The 23,499-nt window shown below is 41.2% G+C and overlaps 1 protein-coding gene across 19 annotated transcripts in view; it reads left to right on the forward strand.

Moving 5' to 3' along the window:
- Positions 1-23,499, forward strand: part of IL1RAPL2 (interleukin 1 receptor accessory protein like 2) — a 1,479,983-nt gene that overhangs the window by 898,875 nt on the left and 557,609 nt on the right. For all 19 annotated transcript variants that reach the window (XM_061409315.1, XM_061409320.1, XM_061409306.1 and 16 more), the window contains one exon: positions 20,127-20,400. In XM_061409315.1, coding sequence (XP_061265299.1) covers positions 20,127-20,400 — 274 coding nt within the window. The remainder of the gene's footprint in view (positions 1-20,126; positions 20,401-23,499) is intronic.

The following is a 23,499-nucleotide window of genomic DNA, read 5'->3' on the forward strand; positions in this document are numbered from 1 at the left end:
TCTTCTATTAATAATATTATCAGCCTTACTACTGTGCACCAGGTTTAAAGTCATTTCTTAAAGTTTGTTTATTTATTTTTGGCTGTGCTGGGTCTTTGTTGCTGTATGGCTTTTTCTCTAGTTGCGGAGAGTGGGAGCTACTCTCTAGATGTGGTGTGCAGGTTTCTCATTGTGGTGGCTTCTCTTGTTACAATGCAAGGGTGCTAAGGCACTCCAGCTTTAGCGGTTGTAGCACATGGCCTCAGTAGTTGTGGCTCCTAGGCTCTTAATACTTATGATGCATGGCCTTAGCTGCCTTGAGGCACGTGGGATCCTTGCTTATCAGGGATCAAACCCATGGTTCCTGCATTGGCCGGCAGGTTCTTTACAAATAAGCCATGAGAGAAGTCCCCCAAAGTCATTTAAAACTGACAAAAACTATGAGATGTGAATTTCTCCATAGTTTACAAGCAACACTCATTCCTAATAGTAACATTAAGTGTGACTCTAGCACTAACATGAATGCAAATAATAACAGTATTAGTGATGCCTCAAAATTGTGTCTATTTTACAGATGCATGCCAAGATTCTCAGAAGTGGTATTAATTATTATTATAATGTCAATCTAATATAAATTATCAATAGTCTAAAATCATCCCCATTTCACAGGTAGGAACAGATAACACTATTATCTGTATATTGGTATCCATCATCAGGATAAATGCTACAATAACGTGTGCGTATGTGTGTGTGCTCAGTCATGTCCTACACTTTGTTACCCTATGGACTGCAGCCCTCCAGGCTCCTCTGTTCCTTGAATTTCCCAGGCAAGAATACTGGAGAGGGTTGCCATCTCCTTCTCCAGGGATAATATTAGTAATAATAGAAATAATAACAGGAGCAGCAATAACATTATTAACCATGTGACATAATTATGCCATTTCTCAGAGGGGAAAAATACCACACCAGAATTAACACGAGTGGTAGTTATTATAGTTTTTTTCCTTAAATATCAAAATAATGCAACTAACTGCATTAACACTTTATCTCAGTTACTCTGATTCTGACTAGGTAAAAAGGTTTCCTAGCAGTACAAAACACCAGGATACTTGAGCAGTAAAAAATTAGCTTACTACTAATTATGCTTGCTTGCATCCTAGTTGCTCAGTCGTGTCCAACTCTGTGCAACCCATGGACTATAGCATGCCAGGCTCCTCTGTCCATGGGATTCTCCGGGCAAGAATGCTAGAGCAGGTTGCCATTTCCTACTCCAGGGAATCTTCCCAACCCAGGGATCAAACCTGTGTCTCCTGCATTGACAGGCAGATTCGTTACCACTGAGCCACCTGGGAAGCCCTAATATTTGTAATACTTAATACAGTTATGGTATACATATTAATAATAGCACAGTTATGACTATATTAATATTACTACTAATCATTATGATGATTAATGATATAATCATTTAATTATGACCTTAATTATATTAGTGAATACTATAAAGATGAAATAAATAATTAACAATAATATAAACATAAATCATATTAATGCACAGTAATTGTCCCCAGTTAACAAGTAAAGCATGACACAAGCCTCCCTGGTGGTGTATCCTGGTTAACTAATATTACAACATTATAATATTGTTGAATTATAAATAATAATCTTTATAGTATAGTCAAAGCTATAGTTTTTCCAGTAGTCATATATAGATGTGAGAGTTGGACCATAAAAAAAGCTGAGTGTCAAAGAATTGAAGCTTTTGAACTGTGGTGTTGGAGAAGACTCTTGAGAATCCCTTGGACTGCAAGGAGATCCAACCAGTCCATCCTAAAGGAAATCAGTCCTGAATATTCATTGGAAGGACTGGTGCTGAAGCTGAAGCTCCAATACTTTGGCCACGTGATGCAAAGAACTGACTCATTGGAAAAGACCCTGATCCTGAGAAAGATTGAAGGAGGAGAAGGGGATGCCAGAGGATGAGATGGTTGGATGGCATCACTAACTCAATGGACATGAGTTTGAGCAAGCTCCAGGAGTTGGTGAAGGACAGGTAAGCCTGGCATGCTGCAATCCATGGGGTTGCAGAGAGTCGGACATGACTGAGCAACTGAACTGAACTGATAAATAATAATATTAGGAATATAAAATAATTATGCCCCCTTTATCCCAGAGATAATCAGTACCTGAACACTGTGATTCTATATGAATCCTCTGAGGTTAACCTAAATGCATGTAGCAATATTGTGGGATGTCCTATAACCATACCCATATCTGGGAGGGGAGAAGACAAAGACCAGCATCCTGGCTAGTGAAACTGTCAACATAATGGTGCTAACATTTTGTAGATACAGTCTATAGCCCAGACCCGGAAAGTGCTATGAGCTTGGCTGTTTCTCTGGCAGGGAAGGTAGGGCCAGGTCCGCATTGGGTGGCACCCCCTTGAGCACTATTTAGACCATATCAGTGCTACAGGCACTCATTACTCCCAGTCACATGGAGCAGAGGTACTGGTTTCCTATGACCAGCCAGAGTCTGTCAGCTCAGAGTGCCTCTCTGCATCTCTTCCCCCAAAATGCTATTCTCTGGTGGTCACTGAGGGGTGACACTCTATGGAGCAAAAGCCATAAACATTTCCTCCTCAAGGCCATGTGGGCCAGCCCACTAATGGCCACTCCTAGGTGCTCCAGGGCTGCTGCTGCCCCCAACCACAAGGACTGATTGGAGGACCAGACCGGGAGTGGAGGAAACGACTGGGTAGAGACAGAGAGGAAATACTGCTTCCCCCTTCCGATACCACCCTTCCTCCTTCCCTGGACACCTGCCTAGGGGAAGTGGGGCTTCATAGTACAGACCACAGATGAGTTTGTAAGTGCATAGGGATCAAACTGGAGAAGGAAATGGCAACACCCTCTAGTGTTCCTGCCTGGGAAATCCTGTGGACAGAGGAGCCTGGCAGACCACAGTACATGGAGTCATAGGGACTAAACAACAAAAGGGATCAGATACACTTGGGGGATGGGACAAGGAAAGGAAGTGCTCAGGGTCTGGGGGCTTCTTGAGGAGATAAAATGAGCCAGAGGAGGTTATCAAGCTAACATCCCTTTGTTTGATTGGTCCTGGAATCTGTAAATTCTCCTCACCCTCACCTTATTTGAACAGATGAATGAAGGAGATTGGTAGTCACTGAGCCATGTGGATATCTGAGGGAATAGTGTACTAGGCATAGGGCACAACCATTGCAATGGGCTGGAGTTAGAAGAAGCTCTGCTCATTTTATGAACCATCTGAAGGGATGTAGCATGGACCAATTTGTATTGACAAATAATAAAAATAATGACCAGCTGGCACAGTAATTCTCAACTCTGTCCAGTTCTACTCTTCCTTTTGAGCATAGCTGCAACTTTATATAACAAATGCTTGTTTAAATTTATGACATTTCATATAAGATATATATTAGAATGAATCAAAGTTTTTAATATTTGATCTTTTTGACTTATGAAACAGCAATTTCATATGATTCAACATATTATAGTTAACATAAATTATTCATATAATTAGTCATAACTATTTTATATTTTGAATACTCATTATATGATTCATTTAAAAGACTCTGATGCTGGGAGCAATTGGGGGCAGGAGGAGAAGGGGACAACAGAGGATGAGATGGCTGGATGGCATCATTGACTTGATGGACGTGAGTTTGAGTGAACTCCAGGAGTTGGTGATGGACAGGGAGGCCTGGCGTGTTGCAATTCATGGGGTCGCAAAAGTCAGACACGACTGAGCAACTGAACTGAAAGTAAAAATAAACACACTATGCTGCTGCTGCTAAGTCACTTCAGTCGTGTCTGACTCTGTGCAACCACATAGACGGCAGCCCACCAGGCTCCCCCGTCCCTGGGACTCTCCAGGCAAGAACATTGGAGTGGGTTGCCATTTCCTTCTCCAATGCATGAAATGAAAAGTGAAAGTGAAGTCGCTCAGTCCTGTCCGACTCTTAGCAACCCCCTGGACTGCAGCCTACTAGGCTCCTCCATCCATGGGATTTTCCAGGCAAGAGTACTGGAGTGGGGTGCCATTGCCTTCTCCAAAACACACTATAGATATATGCAAATTTATAAACTATAATATGCAATATATAATAAAGTAAATGTATATATAATATATAAAATTTTAATATAGAGTCTTCAATAGCATTATAATATTGTTCTAATATAGCATATGGGAAGTATATACATTATAATGGTATAGAGTGACACACACATATTACTCTATTTATATATCATGCTAAAATATTTCTTAGTGGCCCTTAACTGTCCTGAAATGAAATTTATAATATGATTTACCCATGCCTCAAATTTGAACAAACAATTTAATGATAAAGCAATTTAATGACCTAAGTTTAATACAAAGATGGTATAAAAGACAAGTTTTATTGAAATTGTGTGTATTTTCATATGTAAAGCTTGAATTTAATAGAGTAATTTTATAAGTAAGTATATAATTAAAAGAAGTAATAGTAGTGGTTGAGGTAAGAAAGATTTACTGATCATTGTATATATGCCAGGCACTGCATATTCTAGTTCTAAGGACTTGAAGTACATTAATACATTTAATCCTCACAGTCCCCTGATAGGGCTTGGCAAAGCCTTCCATTGTTTATTAAGAGGAGAGGTTTATGGAAGCTGAATGGTATGCTAAACATAGAAATGAAGAGGGGAATCAGTTATCTAAAGAGGATTAAGCCCTATTGGGCACTTTGGAATCTATGTATCCTAGCTGACCCAGAATTTGATTTTTAAAAAAAGGGCCGCCAGGTGTTGGCCATAAGATGTGGACCCTGCCTCGTGTGTGTAACCTCTAGAGACTGGCTAGTTGATGAGTAACAGTTGTATCTCTGCCATGAATCAGAACTCTCCCTATAACAGAGCAGAACCCCAACAGAAACAGAGTCTCATCCTGAAATGTGTGGCTGCAGATGGTGTAGAAACAACTAACTTCAGGCAGAAAACCCCTTTAAACTTTGATGTTGGCCCCCACTAGGGATGCATGTGTGAGAGGCGCAGGGTGCACATATACGGGGCATGTGCACAACTCTATATGTGCTCTCCTAGACCTCAGTTCACTAGAACCTACCTCATAAGAACCCTCACTTAACTGATTTTATTCCCACCTCTACTCCCTATTGGAAGACAAACATTTAATCGCTACAAAATATTTTCTTCAGGGTATCCTGCTACATACAGATAAGAGTCTAAAAGTTGGAAGGAGTAGTGGTTACATCCATGCAGGTATTTGAGATAAGGATGGGACTGTGTGTGGTTGTTAATGGGAATATTAGCTATATCTGCAATGCCTTATTTCTTTAATAAAGCAAAGTTACTGAAAGAAAATTGGAAAAAAAATTAACATTATTAAATTTGGATCCTTGAGATCATGGGAGTTTGTAATAGTATTCCTTTTATTTCTCTGTAGCTTTGAAATTAAGGAAAAAACAAAAGATTGCCAGGGGGAAAATTTCCAGTTTAGCACATATACAGCTGGTCGTCTTGACCAAAGACCTCTGCAACCATTGTATAATTTGTTTTCTTGGTGCTGGATTAGAACTTGTCTAGTTTAATGTCTCCATTTCTTATGAGAGTAGAAACTAACTACCCAAAGTCACATATTTCCTTGGAATGTGAACCCAGGGTGTCACATCTCCAGCTAGCTCTATGCTCTTTTCACAATGCCCGTCTCTATTCTTATACTGCCTTGGCATCAAGGTCTAGGGTGATGCCCCTAAGGACCTGTCAAATCCTTAGTCAGTCCAGAAACTGTTATTCTCATCACGGTTCTCTACTTACTGAGGCAGAAAAGTGGATAAGGACTTTTTAAGAAAAGATTTTCAATAATCCAAAGGTTAAACTTCAGCTAATATGAAAATTAATTAATCAAAGCAGTTCACTATAATAGTAATTAATTATGCAGACTCTCATGGGATAAGAATATATAAACCTATATTTAATAAGACCTCCTAAGTCTTCTCCACTTCATGGATCACAGCCTTGTCATGGCAAAGGGGTTTATATAACTCAATGAAGCTATGAGCCATTTCATATAGGGTTACCCAAGATGGGAGGGTCATAGGAGTCCTAGTGAAGAGTTCTGACAAAACCTGGTCCACTGGAGGAGGGAATGGCAAACCACTCCAGTATGCTTGCCTGAAGAACTCCATGAATAGTATGAAAAGGCAAAAAGATATGACAGTAGAACATGAGCCTCCCAGGTTGGAAGGTGTCTGGTGTGCTACTGGGGAGAGCTGAGGGCAATTACTAATAGCTCCAGAAAGAATGAAGTGGCTGAGCCAAAGCAGAAATGATGCTCAGCTGTGGTGTCTGATGGTGAAAGTAAAGTCTGATGCTGTGAAGAAGAGTATTGCATAGGAACTTGGAATGTTAGGTCCATGAATTGAATGGACATGGACAGCAGGAGATGGCAAGATTGAACATTGATATCTTAGGAGTCAGTGAACTAAAATGTATGAGAATCACCAATTTTGATTCAGATGACAGTTAAAAATCCCTTAGAAGAAATGTAGTAGCCCTCATAGTCAACTTAAGAGTCTGAAGTTCAGTACATGGTGCAACCTCAAACACAACAGAATGATCTTGGTTTGTTTCCAAGGCAAATCATTTCTCTTGGAAAGTGGTAGGCAGCCATTTTGATAGGGTAGGGCCTAATTTGTAAGGACTTGGGTGATAGACTTGGTGATTTTTATCAGCTATTAGCATAGACTCGTGAGCTCTGGAGTGGGGATATGGAGGTGAGTTTATTTTGTGATTACTGTTTATTGTGATGCTACCTAATAGGAAAGTAGCAAACTTTTGTTACTGTGAACACATTTTGTACATTGAACTTGGTTGCTAGCATTCCTGGTGACTCAGATGGAAAAGAGTCTGCCTGCACTGTGGGAGACCTGGGTTCATTCCCTGGGTCAGGCAGATCCCCTGGAGCAGGAAATGGCAACCAATTTCAGTACTATTGCCTGGAAAATCCCATGGATGGAGGAACCTGGCAGGCTATAGTCCATGAGGTCACAAAGAGTCAGACAGGACTGAGCTAATAACACTTTCACTTGGATGTATTACTGCTCTGGTGGTAGGAGGAGTTTTAAGGTCTTTGACACATGCAAATAGCTTTTTATTATTAGTGAATTTTGAGGGGGGAAACCCCACACAATTTCATCCCTTAAAGATTTATGAATGTCTACTTTGTGCAATGCATTGGGCCTTGTTCTAGAGATACAAAGGAAGTAAGGCACCCATCTAACTGGGAAGGGGATCTGTAGGCAAACACGTGGTCAGAGCACCACGGGGTGGTAAATGGACACCAGGCAGTGAAGTGCAGTTTTTGGAAGTGGCATTTGAAGCTGGGTCTTGGAAGATATGGAACAATGGACTGGTTCAACTGGGAAATGGAACAATAGACTGGTTCAACCCTGGGAAAGGAGTACGTCAAGGCAGTATATTGTCACCCTGCTTATTTAACTGATATGCCAAATATATTATGAGAAATGCTGGGCTGGGTGAAGCACAAGCTGGAATCAAGATAGCAGGAAGAAATATCAACAACCTCAGATATGCAGATGACACCACTCTTATGGCAGAAAACGAGGAGGAACTAAAGGGCCTCTTGATGAAGATAAAAGAGGAGAGTGAAAAAGCTGGCTTAAAACTCAACATTCAAAAAACAAAGATCATGGCCTCCAGTCCCATCACTTCATGGCAAATAGATGGGGGAACAAGGGAAACAGTGATGGACTTGATTTTCTTGGGCTCCAAAATCACTGCGATGGTGGCTGCAGCCATGAAATTGAAAGACGCTTGCTCCATGGAAGAAAAGCTATGACAAACCTAGACAGCACATTAAAAAGTAGAGACATCAGTTTGCTGACAAATGTGCATATAGTCAAAGCTATGCTTTTTCCACTAGTCATGTATGGATGTGAGAGCTGGACCATAAAGAAAGCTGAGCACCAAAGAATTGAAGCTTCTGAACTGTGCTGTTGGAGAAGACTCCTGAGAGTCCCTTGGACTGGAAGGAGATAAATGAGTCAATCCTAAAGGAAACCAGTCCTGAATATTGATTGGAAGGACTGATGCTGAAGCTGAAGCTCCAACACTTTGGCCACCTGATGTGAAGAGCTGACTTATTGGAAAAGACCCTGATGCTGGGCAAGATTGAAGGCACTAGGAGAAGGGGACAGCAGAGATGGTTCGGTGATATCACTGACTAAATGGACATGAGTTTGAGCAAGCTCTGGGAGATAGTGAAGGACAGGGAAGCCTGGCGTGCTGCAGTCCATGGGGTCGCAAGAAGTTGGACACGACTGAGAGACTAAACAACAACTTGGAAGATAAATAGGATCTCCACAGATAGGCACAGAGGCAAAGGGCAATCTAGTGGAAGGACCCAGAAGAACAAAGGCAGAGAAGTGAATGGCATATCAGGGACTGAAGTGGAGGGTGTGTGAAGGCTTGTGGATGAGGTCAGGAAAGACAGGCAGGCCATCCCTGATGAGCCAGAGAAGGTAGGCTTAGGCTTTTGCATACCAGGAACCACTGCAGGTTTTGAGCAGTAAAGGGACATGGTCTTATGCATCAGAAAGATCATTTTGGTAGCTGTCTACAGAACACATTGGAATGGAAAAGTTGGGAGACCATTTAGAAAGATACTGCAATAGTCCAAGCAGGATATGGGAAAGGCCCAGACTTTCATGTCTATGAGGAGGGAGAGGAGGGGGAAGAATTTGACAGGAATGTCTTAAGGGAGGAGCAGAGGGAGGTCAGTGGGAAGAGAAAGGCAAGATTCAGGGGTGGCTTCCAAAATTTTTGGCTTGGATGACCGTGAACATGAGAGGCAGAGAGGATTTGGCATTGGCGATAAGCTTACTATTGCCAAGCATCCTGGATTTGAGGGAGTAGCAGGAAGCATGCTAGAGGGATTGGTGGGCAGTGCTGATATCCTGTCTCCCATAGGCACATTTTCTACCGCAGCCTTCAAATGAACATCAGTGCATTTGAGAAGAGCTTCAGGCTAGTGGGTAATACCCAAGGAGGCTCATCAAGCCTCGGGTAATCAGGAGTTGAAGAGTTGGTTGTAAAGCCTCACGTGGCCTCACCTTCAGAACATAATTGAGGCCCATTTGTCAAATAAAGAGTGAAGGAATGATCTTGACAAAGCACAGCACAAATTCTGTAATGAAAGGCTAATGAAGATCGTTGATAGGCCATTATTAAGCATAATAACTAGGTTGAAATGAGATGAAGGGCTTCATTTAGGCAGAACTTTGCCATTGATAAATACTGAGGGGTAAAAGTGTAAAAGAAGACCATGTAATCCAATTCATAAAAAATGTGGAAATGCTTTTTAAAAGCCAAAGCGATAATCATTCATTGTATTTATAGACGTGGAGTGGGGGATATGGATAGATACTGCCACAGAAATGAGATTTTAGAAATCAAAAATTTTCTCACTGTCAGAACTTTATTTTAAAAATGATGAAACAGCTCTGTCCATATTTCCAGGCTGGGGGCAAAGAGGCATATATTCAGCAGCTGTGGCACAGGCCACTCACTTCTTGGAGAGTCTGACTTTTTATTCTTGGAGGCTGACCCCTTGAGGCAGACAGCACCCACTGTGATGGGTATAAATAAAAATAATTTTGTCTTTAGACCTGTGTTTGGAGGAGCGCTGAGAGAGATGCAGGTGTGTGACTCCTACATCAAAATATCAAAAATAAAGAGAGTCATGTATTCAATAGGCATAATACATAGTAAGTACAAATTTTAAGCATAGAACTCTATTTCTGGATTATAATGTTAGGAGTTGGGTGATCATCCTTAGATATTTAATTTAAAATAAATATGGGTCAGATAAGATTTATCCAAGTTTTAGAACTGATCTTCAGAAGTTAAATCAAGTACACAGATTATTAATAATTCATTACTCTGTATACTATATATATTTCATAGATAAATAATTGGCATACATTATTTGATGGTTATTATTCCCACAATAGTTATTACTTGGGGCTAGATTATTACTCAGCTGGAAAGGTCCACTGTACCTAACAGGGCTGTGCTGTTTGGAATATATTTGGCAATTTGGATTCCTGCAAGAAAATTTAAATGTTTTCATGGCTCATGAGCTGGGATGAAGAGTAGAGGAGGCAGTATATAGGACACACAGTAATTAAGAACATCAGTTTGGGAGTGAAGCTCACCTGCACTGGGGTCCAGACTCTGCCATTAAAACCTGAGTGACCTTGAACAAGTCACTTAAACTCTCTGAGCTTTTCTTTTTTCCTCAGTGAAATGGGAATAGCAAAAGTCCCTACATCCCAGAGCTGATGTGATAATGAAATGAGAAAACTACACACAAAGCATCTATCACAGTGCCTAGCTGATTCGTGAGTGCTAAGTTGCTTCAGTTGTGTCCAACTCTGTGTGATCCTATGGACTGTAGCCTGCTAGGCTCTTCTGTCCATGGAATTCTCAAGGCAAGAATACTGGAGTGCATTGCTATGCCCTCTTCCAGGGGATCTTACTGACCCAGGGATCGAACCCGGATCTCCAGCATTGCAGGCAGATTCTTTAACATCTGAGCCACCAGGGAAAGGTTCAAGGAATGCTAGTAGCTGCTGTTGCATCTTTCTTAGCTGGTTCATTTACCTGGCATATGTAACCTAGTTATCCAATTTGAGCAAGATCTTAGGTACATGCTTAGCTTTTGGCTCCCTCTATCACCTACCCCTAATGGTGCATCCCCACAAGTTTGCTATGAAATGACCCCAGCAACCAGTGGTTGCTGCTGCTGCTAAGTCGCCTCAGTCATGTCCAACTCTGTGCGACCCCATTGACGGCAGCCGACGAGGCTCCCCTGTCCCTGGGATTCTCCAGGCAAGAACACTGGAGTGGGTTGCCATTTCCTTCTCCAGTGCATGAAAGTGAAAAGTGAAAGTGAAGTCGCTGAGTCTTGTCCGACTCCTAGCAACCCCATGGACTGCAGCCCACCAGGCTCCTCCGTCCATGGGATTCTCCAGGCAAGAGTGCAACGAGTGGTTGGCAGACGGCAAATCCTTAGTTCAAGATACTAGATGGAGAAAAGATATTCAGTTCAGTTTCAGTTCAGTAGCTCTGTCGTGTCCAACTCTTTGCAACCCCATGGACTGCCGCATGCCAGGCCTCCCTGTCCATCACCAACTCCTGGGGTTTACTCAAACTCATGTCCATTGAGTCAGTAATGCCATCCAACCATCTCATCCTCTGTCATCCCCTTCTCCTCCCACCTTCAGGCTCTCCCAGCATCAGGGTCTTTTCAAATGAGTCAGTTCTTCATATCAGGTGACCAAAGTGTTAGGGTTTCAGCTTCAACATCAGTCCTTCCAATGAATATTCAGGACTGATTACCTTTAGGATGGACTGGTTGGATCTCCTTGCAGTCCAAGGGACTCTCAAGAGTCTTCTCCAACACCATAGTTCAAAAGCATCAATTCTTCAGCACTCAGCTTTCTTTATAGTCCTACTCTCACATCCGTACTGGAAAAGCCATAGCCTTGACTATACAGACCTTTGTTGGCAAAGTAATGTCTCTGATTTTTAATATGCCTTCGAGGTTGGTTGTAACTTTTCTTCCAAGGAGTGAGCGTCTTTTAATTTCATGGCTTCAGTCACCATCTGCAGTGATTTTGGAGCCCCCCCCAAATAAAGTCTGTCACTGTTTCCACTGTTTCCCCATCTATTTCCCATGAAGTGATGGGACCAGATGCCATGATCTTAGTTTTCTGAATGTTGAGCTTTAAGCCAACTTTTTCACTTTCCTCTTTCACTTTCATCAAGAGGCTCTTTAGTTCTTCTTTGCTTTCTGCCATAATGGTGGTATTATATGCATATCTGAGGTTATTGACATTTCTCCCAGCAATCTTGATTCTAGCTTGTGCTTCATCCAGCCCAGCATTTCTCATGATGTACTCTACATAAAAGTTGAAAAAGCAGGATGACAATATACAGCCTTGATATACTCCTTTCCCTATTTGGAACCAGTCTGTTGCTCCATGTCCGGTTCTAGCTGTTGCTTCCTGAGCTGCATGCAGATTTCTCAAGAGGTAGGTCAGGTGGTCTGGTATTCCCATCTCTTTCAGACTTTTCCACAGTTTATTGTGATCCACACAGGCAAAGACTTTGGCATAGTCAATAAAGCAGAAATAGATATTTTTCTGTAACTCTCTTGCTTTTTTGATAATCCAGTGGATGCTGGCAATTTGAACTGTGGTTCCTCTGCCTTTTCGAAAACCAGCTTGAACATCTGGAAGCTCACATGCTGTTGGAGCCTGGCTTGGAGAATTTTGAGCATTACTTTACTAGCATGTGAGATGAGTGCAATTGTGCAATAGTTTGAGCATTCTTTAGCATTGCTTTTCTTTGGAATTGGAATAATAACTGACCTTTTCCAGTCCTATGGCCACTGCTGAGTTTTCCAAATTTGCTGGCATATTGAGTGCAGCACTTTCACAGCATCATCTTTTTGGATTTGAAATAGCTCAACTGGAATTCCATCACCTCCACTAGCTTTGTTCGTTGTGATGCTTCCTAAGGCCCACTTGACTTCGCATTCCAGAATGGCTGGATCTAGGTGAGGGATCACACCATCATGATTATCTGGGTCATGAACATCTTTTTTGTACAGTTCTTCTGTGTATTCTTGCCACCTCTTCTTAATATCTTCTGCTTCTGTTAGGTCCATACCATTTCTGTTCTTTATTGAGCCCATCTTTGCATGAAATGTTCCCTTGTATCTCTAATTTTCATGAAGAGATTTCCAGTCTTTCCCATTCTAATATTTTCTGCGATTTCTTTGCACTGATCACTGAGGGAGGCTTTCTTATCTCTCCTTGCTATTCTTTAGAACTCTGCATTCAAATGGGTATATCGTTCCTTTGCTCCTTTGCTTTTTGCTTTTCTTCTTTTCACAGCTATTTGTAAGGCCTCCTCATGCAGCCCTTTTGCTTTTTTGCATTTCTTTTTCTTGGGGATGGTCTTGACCCCTGTCTCTTGTACAATGTCATGAACCTCCGTCCATAATTCTTCAGGTGCTCTATCAGATCTAATCTCTTGAATCTATTTCTCACTTCCACTGTATAATCGTAAGGGGTTTGATATAGGTCATACCTGAATGGTCTAGTGGTTTTCCCCACTTCAGTTTAAGTCTGAATTTGGCAATGAGATCATGATCTGAGCCACAGTCAATTCTGGTTTTATTTCTGCTGATTGTATAGAGCTTCTCCATCTTTGGCTGCAAAGAATATAACCACTCTTATTTTGGTATTGACCATCTGCTGATGTCCATGTGTAGAGTCTTCCCTTGTGTTGTTGGAAGAGGGTGTTTGCTATTACCAGTGCGTTCTCTAGGCAAAACTCTATTAGCATTTGCCCTGCCTCATTTTGCCAAGGCCAGATTTGCCTGTTATTGCAGATGTTTCTTGACTTCCTACTTTTGCATTCCAGTCCCCTATAATGAAAAGGACATCTGTTTTGGGGTGTTAGTTCTAGAAGATGTTGTAGGTCTTCATAGAACCGTTCAACTTCAGCTTCTTTAGCATTACTAGTTAGGGTGTAGACTTTGATTACTGTGATATTGAATGGTTTGCCTTGGAAACGAACAGAGATCATTTTGTTGTTTTTGAGATTGCACCCAAGTACTGCATTTCAGACTCTTTTGTTGACTATGATGGCTACTCTGTTTCTTCTAAGGGATTTTTGCCCACAGTAGTAGATAAGTTATTACACTGGTTCAGTTCAGTTCAGTTCAGTCGCTCAGTCATGTCTGACTCTTTGCGACCCCATGAACTGCAGCATGCCAGGCCTCCCTGTCCATCACCAACTCCCAGAGTTTACTCAAACTCACGTCCATCGAGTCGGTGATGCTATCCAGCCATCTCATCCTCTGTTGTCCCCTTCTTCTCCTGCCCCCAATCCCTCCCAGCATCAGTCTTTTCCAATGAGTCAACTCTTTGCATGAGGTGGCCAAAGTACTGGAGTTTCAGCTTTAGCATCATTCCTTCCAAAGAACACCCAGGACTGATCTCATTTAGAGTGGACTGGTTGGATCTCCTTGCAGTCCAAGGGACTCTCAAGAGTCTTCTCCAACACCACAGTTCAAAAGCATCAATTCTTTGGAGCTCAGCTGATAAGGTATTATAATATACAAAAACTTGCACAGCCTGCCCTCTAGTGGTAATTTGATGAATTTCCCCCAACAGTTGCCCTGTTGATTCACAAATGAGAGCTGGCCATAAAAATCAATGGCATATAGCTGACATAGTTAGTAAAAAACATCTGGCTTAAAAAAATCAATTTATTGATAAAAAAGCACATAATAAACTAATACCAGATGTACATCCTAGGCAAAGGACTTAGGTTGTAATGAACATTATCAAGATATCTGGAGCTTGCCTATTTTCATATGCTAATTTTACCTAAAGAGATTTCCAATTTGGGGCAGATATCCAGAACTGGCATTTCTATACATAGCTATATATCCTATTCCCAAATAAAAATTGTAATGTACATAGCCATTAGAGTCTGTAATTTTACTGCAGGCAGTATTCTTGTTTCCTAAAATAATATAATTGTTGTTGCTGATAATAACATTTTATCCTCTTTGAGGGATTAAATGCTTTTCTCATGACTCTGTTTCCACAGCAGGTAGATGTGACAGGATTGTTTTTCCAGATGTATTGACAAGGAATCCAAGGCTTATCTATAAGCAGGCTAAATAGTTTTGCTTTGGTCACCGAGGGCACTTTCCAGGATACTGCATTAGTTTTCACCCCTAGGAATCTCCTGTTGGCAAAATAAATTGCATGAACACTAACATGTCCCTTTATATGTTAAATGTGCTCCATTTTTTTGAATTTTCATGTCAAACTCCTTAAGCACATGCTTGTTTTGCAGTCTGAAATGAAAGCAATTAAAACCGAGAACTGGGTTTTAAAGAATGACTTTCTTTGCTCCATTGAAGTGTTTTGTGTCGCTTAGATATTTAAACATTTCTACCAACATGACCAAACTAAGAGTAATAATTTTGGGAGTTTTATAGAAACCTAGATTAAGTAAGCTAAAATAAGAATCTAAAAAATACAATTGTTCTTTTAAATACTTGAATTGCTATTCTTACGAGTCAAGGGTGGACAGGGAATGGCTTATATAGAAATAGGTATTTTTCAGTGGAATGATGAAAATATTTATAGCCATACCAAGGGACCATGAAGCAGAAGACAGTCAGGCCTTCCTGATGGCTTTGGTGGATTTGCTCTGTGGCAAGCTTCAATCCAACTGCAGAATGTTGCTGCTTTTCTCTCTCTTTCTTTTTTTTGGGGGGGGAGGGGGATTGTTTTCCTTCTTGAAAAGAAAAGTGAAACTATTACTCACTCAGTCATGTCTAACTCTTTGAATGTCACGGACTGTAGCCCACCAGCCTCCTCTGTCCATGGGATTCTCCATGCAAGAATACTGGAGTGGATTGCCATTCCCTTCTGCAGGGGATCTTCCCTACTCAGGGATTGAACCCAGGTCTCCTTCATTACAGGCAGATTTTTAATGGTCTGACCTACCAGGGACCTACAGTACCTGTATTTACACTTGTGGCTAGTTAGTGGAACACAGTTATCAAGCCATCTTTGGGAGAAGCCAGTCTGTCCAGAAACCACCATTCTTCAGAGGCTTTTGGGGGCAAACCTACATAGGTATGACTGGAGTTGTGAACAGAATAGGGCTGGATCCCCCTGTGAATGAGAGGCTTTGCTGATAAGGTCAAACTTGCAGGTGGGCTTTATCTGTGGGCTCCTGAGTTCTGCTATGTCTCTATCCTGGCCATAGCATGCTCCCTTGTCAGCTACATCACAGATGTATTCATTCACCCATTTGCCAAATACATATGGAGTGTCAACATGCAAAGGGCTCTGACTGCATGGCATGTATTACAATCTCCTTCTCATGATATACATGTGACTTATACTGGTGACTTCTGATACTACCATCTTTGATCCCTGGAATGGCTCTTGGAAAATTAAGTTTGATGTGATCTTTCTTCTGTTCCTGCCCTTTCTTGTGACCCTTTCATGCTTTTCTCTTAACCTTCTCTCTCACCCTCAAGGTATTAATCCCATCATGTTCCCTTGCCACCTGAGCTTCCAGACCTCTTACTTCAGTAGGCCTTCTTAGTTGTTTCACCAGTCCCAAATCTAAAGAGAAATGCACTGTATCGTATTTTATCCCCCCTTGCCCCCTGTCTCTGTTGGTTTTCCTAGGAATAGCAATCCATTAACAATGAATCATACCACCTTGCTGGAATCTGATAGTGGTTCTGTACTGTCTAGATATAAGGTTATAAGATCTTTATTCATGGGAATGGATTTCTGCTGATGAAAGTTCAGTGTGGAAAAATATTTGGTGTCAGATGAGCCTTCATGTATCCCTGGTATCTTGTTGTTTGTCTAATCCATTTTTTTTTTGAAAATTGCCTCAGGTGTTTTGAGATACATTATATTCTAACTTGTGTGGTGAATACAGTTGTGTCGGCCCCTGCCCATATTCTCAGGTTCTACCTCCTGGGATTCAACCAACCATGGGTGGAAAATATTTTTGAAAAATTCCAGAAAGTTCCAAAAGGCACAACTCAAATTTTCTGCACACTGGAAATTATGTTGCATTTATATCTATATCACTTTTACTTTGTATTAGCTATCATGAGCAAGCTAGAGATTATTTAAAGCATATACGAAGGTATATGTAGATTATAAGAAACTACCATATCATTTTATATAAGAGACTTGAGCATTCAGAGGTGTTGATATCCTTGGGGGTCATGAAATCAGTCCCCTGCAGATATTGAGGGATGATTGTACTAAAGGAAAAGAATAAGGGGATAACCTTTGGAAATTGTCCTTATTATTGAATATATGTTCTCTGCCTGTTGACAACTTTATAACTAAAGATTCCCTCTCTGCTACCTAAAGCAAGGGAACAGAAGAAAAAGAACCATAAACTATTAAATCAAATCCATTTTACCCAGCTAGCTCTTAAGAGGAAATGAAATCTCAGTGTCCTCTCAAAGTCTGTATGACAAAGCTGATTGTAATGGCAGTTAAATGTCTTCACCCTCCTTTGAGCCTGATTGTCATGTCCCAAGAGCAGATATTTTGATTATTTTTTATACAAACCATGTCCTGTCAGTAATGGGACAAACCAGGCTGTTAGCATTGTATAGGTATAGATTATGCAACAGATTGTTTAGAGAAAGTAACTACAGGGATTTAGGGTGCAAATGAGAAAACATTCCAGATTTTTTTTTTTTTTTCCTATCAAGTAGGTAATTATCGAGGTTTAAAACTACTCTTCCAAGACACATTTGTTAATTCAAAAGCATTTGCTATGCACCTTTAGGGTTAGAAAATAACAAAAACTGGAATGTGAAGGACTTTTTAAGAAATCCCCATATTTTCTTTGTTTCTTCTATTAACCAACTTTTAAAATAAAGCTATGGTCTCCCCAGTGGCTCAGTGGGAAAGAATCCGCCTGCAGTGCAGGAGATGCAGGAAATGTAGGTGCAATCTGGTTCAGGAAGATCCCTGGATGAGATAATGGTAATCCACTCCAGTATTCTGCCTGGAGAATTCCATGGACGGAGGAGCCTGGGGAGCAACAGTTCATAGGGTCGCAAAGAGTTGGATATGACTAAAGCGACTTAGCATAGCATGAGAAAAAATACATTTTCTAAAAAAAAGCATATCATTTCCTCACAGTTGTGTTAATGCATGGGAGCAATATCACAAATAATCCATAGTAGGGAAAATATAAAATTCATTCAAAGATGACAATACAATAAATATCAAAACTGCATTAAATGCAGTGATGTATCACCAGTAATCTACAATGACCCCAAAGTTTAAGTAATGTAGATTTGCCCCCTCCCTGTTCTTGACAGTTATGAGAATGACAAGTGACAGGTAAACAACTGATGCCTGGAAGTGAATAAAAAAGCCCCCCAAGAGATAGCTAGAGATCAGTATGTTCTTAGTCCAATTCGGCTGTACCTTCTTGACTTCGACAGTGAACAATGGTCATCAAAATTCATAGTGATGAATCTGGTGCCCTGTGAGTCCTCAAAGTTCAAATGCCCTTCATTATAAATTTAGGGTGAGTTATTTGATTATTGATTTATTTCTAGTGAATACTTGACATACTACAAGAGGATTTGAGGCAACTTATAATAAATGCCCATATGCAGCAAGGCAGTGAAAAATGAAGTCACAAAGAGAGGTCAGAAGTCAAAGAATTTAAAAACTTTCTTGGGTTACAGACACCTTTGAAGATCTGATAAAGAGCTATGGAAGCTATGGAACATTGCTCCAGAAAAGTATAGCTATGCAAATAAGCACCACCTTGAAATCTATCCAGGCAATCTGCCTCTGGGTGTCCTTGAACCTCAGGTCAAGAAGCCCTTCTGTAGAGAAAGCAAAATCCTGAGGGAGGATAGTTTATTACACTTGAGCATTGCATGTAGCCCTGAGCTTTCCCTGTCAACTGAGGTTAAAAGATAAACACATTGGGCTCAGAGTTCTCAACATCTAAAAAAAGGAAGCAGATGAGTTCACAAAATGATAAGCGAAACATAATTTTAAAATGACAGTGTTTATACAGTTTACGAAAGGATTATTTTATAAAGGGTAATCAAGTTACACAAAGGGATGTAGCATAATTTGATGAAATTCTTTGAAATCAACAATTGGAAGTAGAATAGCTATGCTAATTGTATTGACTAGCATATAAAATTAGCCACAGTGTCTCATTTCCAACCTTTCTGGAAAAGAGAGAATTCACTGTTTATGTCTTTCTTTAATGGTAGATTTACCCACCTAATATTATTTGATTAAACTTGACATTAATATAGGACATTAATATAATATATTCCCATGAGCGCACACCAGCTGAGCAGCAAGGGAGGCCTAAGGGTATAAAAAGAAATTGAGCTGTGATTAAATATCTGCTATTAATAGGTCATACCATGGAAAACTGGCATGTAGACAGTGCCAAATAATCACTTTAGGTACCCACTGCTTCCAGCTCTGGCATCTACTTTCTCAAAGGCAAATAAATAAAACAGTGGTTCCGGTCACAATTATAGACAGGGGCAATACAGGATAGGGGTTAAGAAAACAGTCTCTGGAACCACAGACTGGTTTTCCACCATTTATTAGCTCTGTATCCATAGGCAAAGTCACTAAACTTTACTGAGTCTCATTTATTTTCTTGTCTATAAAATAAGAATAATAGAAACCTCAATTTCAGGGCTCCTCCTAGACTATACAGGGTCCTAAAGAAGTCTCTGTTTTGTGGGTCTCCTGTCTATATAAACAATTTGAGTCACCAAAAATCAGCATGCCAGGGTCATTCCAGCCATCCAGTCTCACAAAATCCTGTTAAGTGGGTGCCGTTTGGCTGGCAGTAATGATGCACTTGGCCAGCCACCCTACTGGAATTGGTACCTAGTTGTGGGGACCCCAGGTATACCCCATAGGTATGAGTGCTGGAGCTCCTTGGAGGATCTAGTTAACTCCAAGCAGATTACTGTAGAGGACTGGAAATACTCCAGAGGCACAGGGCTAGAACAGGAATCATGCTTGCTCAGGTCCAAGGATAAGATATATCTCATAGGACAGTAGTCCCCAATGTTTTTGGCACCAGGAACTGGTCTCATGGAAAACAATTTTTCCACAGACCTAGGGGATGAGAGTGATAAGAAGTGGCTGTAAATATAGATGAAACTCCACTCACTTACCCGCCACTCACCTCCTGCTGTGCAGCCCAGTAGAGTGGTACCTGTAGAGTGGTACCCGTAGAGTGGTACAGGTCCATGGCATGGGGATTTGGGGACCCCTGTCATAGGATCACTGGGAAGATTGAATGAGATAATCTATGTAAAGCTCGTGACTCAATGTCTAGCTCATAGTGAGTCCTCAGTATATGTTGGCAATGATTGATTATTGCTCTCATCATTATCAATAATGTTCATTGCGTCTCATGCCCAATTTGGTTTTCTTTCAGTGGATGGCTGCATCGACTGGTCAGTGGATCTCAAGACATACATGGCTTTGGCAGGCGAGCCAGTCCGAGTGAAATGTGCCCTTTTCTACAGTTACATTCGTACCAACTATAGCATGGCCCAAAGCACTGGGCTTAGGCTGATGTGGTACAAAAACAAAGGTGATTTGGAAGAGCCCATCATCTTTTCAGAGGTCAGGATGAGCAAAGAGGAAGATTCAATATGGTTTCACTCAGTTGAAGCACAAGACAGTGGGTTCTACACTTGTGTTTTAAGGTGAGTGCTATGTGAAAACATTGCTCAGCGTCACAGGTGATAGTCTTGTTTAGGGCTGGAGTGTGTAAGGGTGCCTTATGTTATACAGTGGATATATTCTCGACAGGCTACAGTGCATGTGGAGCTTCTATAAATTTCTTTTTAATTATTTATTAAGACAACATAGCAAGTTCTCATCACATTTTCATAAAGCAAGATTCCCATTTACTGTGTGTACTCATTCAATTCATAAAACTTTGGGATTCATTTATTCCCTATCTCCACTCTTTCCCCAGGGCCTTATGTAAACCATCTCTGACTTATGATGGATGGTTGGACTTATAATTTTTCAATTTTATGATGGTGCAAAAGTGACACATATTCAACCTAAACCACACTTTAAATTTTGAATCTTTTCCATGTTAGCAATATGTGGCATGATAATATTTCATGATGCTGGGTAGTAACAGGCAGTAAGCTGCAGCTCTCTGTCAGCCATGTGATCATGGGGTAATCAAATGGTATACTTAAAATCACTCTGTACCCGTATAACTATTCTGGTTTTCACTTTCGATAAATTACATGAAATATTCAGTACTTTATTATAAAATAGGCTTTGTATTACATCATTTTGCCCAATGTGAAATGAAACTGTTCTGAGCACATTTAAGGTAGACTAGGCTAAACTATCGGAGAAGGTGATGGCACCCCACTCCAATACTCTTGCCTGGAAAATCCCATGGATGGAGGAGCCTGGTAGGCTGCAGTCCATGGGGTCTCGAAGAGTCGGACATGACTGAGCGACTTCACTTTCACTTTTCACTTTCATGCATTGGAGAAGGAAATGGCAACCCACTCCAGTGTTCTTGCCTGGAGAATCCCAGGGACAGGGTAGCCTGGTGGACTGCCATCTATGGGGTCGCACAGAGTCGGACACGACTGAAGCGACTTAACAGCAGCAGCAGCAGCAGGCTAAACTATGATGTTCAGTGGGTTAGGTGTATTAAATGTATTTTGACTTCAGGTATTTTCAACTCGGGTTTCCCAGGTGGCTCAGTAGTAAAGAACCTATCTGCCAATGCAGGAAACACAGAGATGCAGGTTCGACCCCTGGGTAGGGAAGATCCCCTGGAGAAGGAAATGGCAGCCCACTTCATTATCCCTGCATGGGAGATCCCATGAACAGAGGAGCCTGGAGGGCTATAGTCCATGGGGTCACAAAGAGTAGAACACGACTGAGTGACTAAACAACAGCAACAACAATGGGTTTATCAGGCCATAACCCTAATGGTTAATACAGGAAGACCTGTATTAACAAATGTTTTTGTATAGAGCTACTTGGCTCAATGGAGAAGGCAATGGCAACCCACTCCAGTACTCTTGCTTAGAAAATCCCATGGACGGAGGGGCCTGATGGGCTGCAATCCATGGAGTCGCTAAGAGTCGGACATGACTGAGTGACTTCCCTTTCACTTTTCACTTTCATGCATTGGAGAAGGAAATGGCAACCCACTCCAGTGTTCTTGCCTGGAGAATCCCAGGGATGGGGGAGCCTGGTGGGCTGCCATCTATGGGGTCACACAGAGTCGGACACGACTGAAGCGACTTAGCAGCAGCAGCAGCAACTTGGCTCAATGATCTTGATTTCTGGCCATGAAAATTACCTAAAATATCATTTAGGTCAGGGTCTCACCTTTCTTATTGAAGGAAAATAGTTTCAAATGTTTCTGGGAGATCTTTTAACAGGAGATCTTTTAATTTCTGGTGAAATTCTTTGTGGAATTTGCAATGTGAATTTGAGTCTACAGTATCTAAGTATTCAGTGTGGGACCCTATAAACATATGGTCCTCCTGTCTTCCTACATACTATACTGTGGAAGATACCACAGATACAGTTCCTGTTTGTAAGAAGTTCATAGTGACAGGAAATCAGTTTTTTGCTCAGGAATTCCACAGTATGTCCTTCCTCCCCTCTCCATCTCCCCTCGTCAGGGTCTAAGATCTCAAATCTCAAATAGAGACTGTATTAAGTGTTGAAGTAGGTAGCTGAGGTGACTTTAAACACATTTTCAAAACTGCCATTTGCTAAGTCTGATCTTGCTCACCAGGGATCTGTACTCTGTTGTTTGATTTTACCTTCTGGGAAATGCAGACCCTTCCATTTTTGTTTCCTGTGGACTTTGTCTGATGTCAAAGCTATGTCACCTCTTCATCAAAAGCACTTTGAAATTCCTGGTGTGGCCTCATTGTTCAAAAGGGCAGGAGACCAGGTGGTATATAAATAGAGAGCTTTCTTGATGCCTTAAGAATCACTTTTGTATGTGTGTTGGGAGGAAATATTGGGGAAACAAGTTTCGTCTCTTTGAGGTGGGCAAAAGCCCCAGAATAGTGGCAAAAGTAGCAATCATTCTGACCACACCCTTAGTAATAAGCAGCATTTTCACCTCCTTGGACAGCTCTTGGCAGAACTGAGAAGTGGGTGTAATTTGGCTTCACTGTCTGACACTCTGTTCTTTAGGGTGCTGCTACTCTCTCTCTGTTTATACCTTCTTCATTCCCCACCCTCTTAAATCCTGCCAATCTAAAATAGATCATTTTTCCTCCTCAAATTCCACTTGCTCTCTTTTGTTTTCACAAATTAAATATTTGCAGAGCATCAGCCAACTACATACAGGTGCTATATTTATAATGAATTACTGAATTAATTACTGCTTACTTCCCCTGCTCTGCTTATTTCCCCAATCTGGCTCTCTTTCCTCTCTTCCTTAAAAAAATATAACACTCATGTACTCATCTTACCCTTTCCCCTATCTGATAAATGTGAACAGTCTAGTGTGTATCCTTGCATGCATGTGTGCTAAGTCATTTCACTTGTGTCTGGCTCTTTGCGACCCTATGGACTATAACCTGCCAGGTTCCTCTGTCCATGGGATTCTCCAGGACACTGCAAGAATACTGCAGTGGGTTGCCATGCCCTTCTCCTGCGGATCTTTCCAATGCAGGGATCGAACCCACGTCTCTTACGTCTCCTGCATTGGCAGGAGGGTTCTTTACCACTAGCACCACCTGGGAAGCCCGTATCCTGGCATACCTTCTCCTGATTCTTTTAATTGCACAAGT

The sequence above is a fragment of the Bos javanicus genome, chromosome X, assembly GCF_032452875.1.
Source record: "Bos javanicus breed banteng chromosome X, ARS-OSU_banteng_1.0, whole genome shotgun sequence".
In the NCBI taxonomy this organism is placed as follows: Eukaryota; Metazoa; Chordata; class Mammalia; order Artiodactyla; family Bovidae; genus Bos; species Bos javanicus.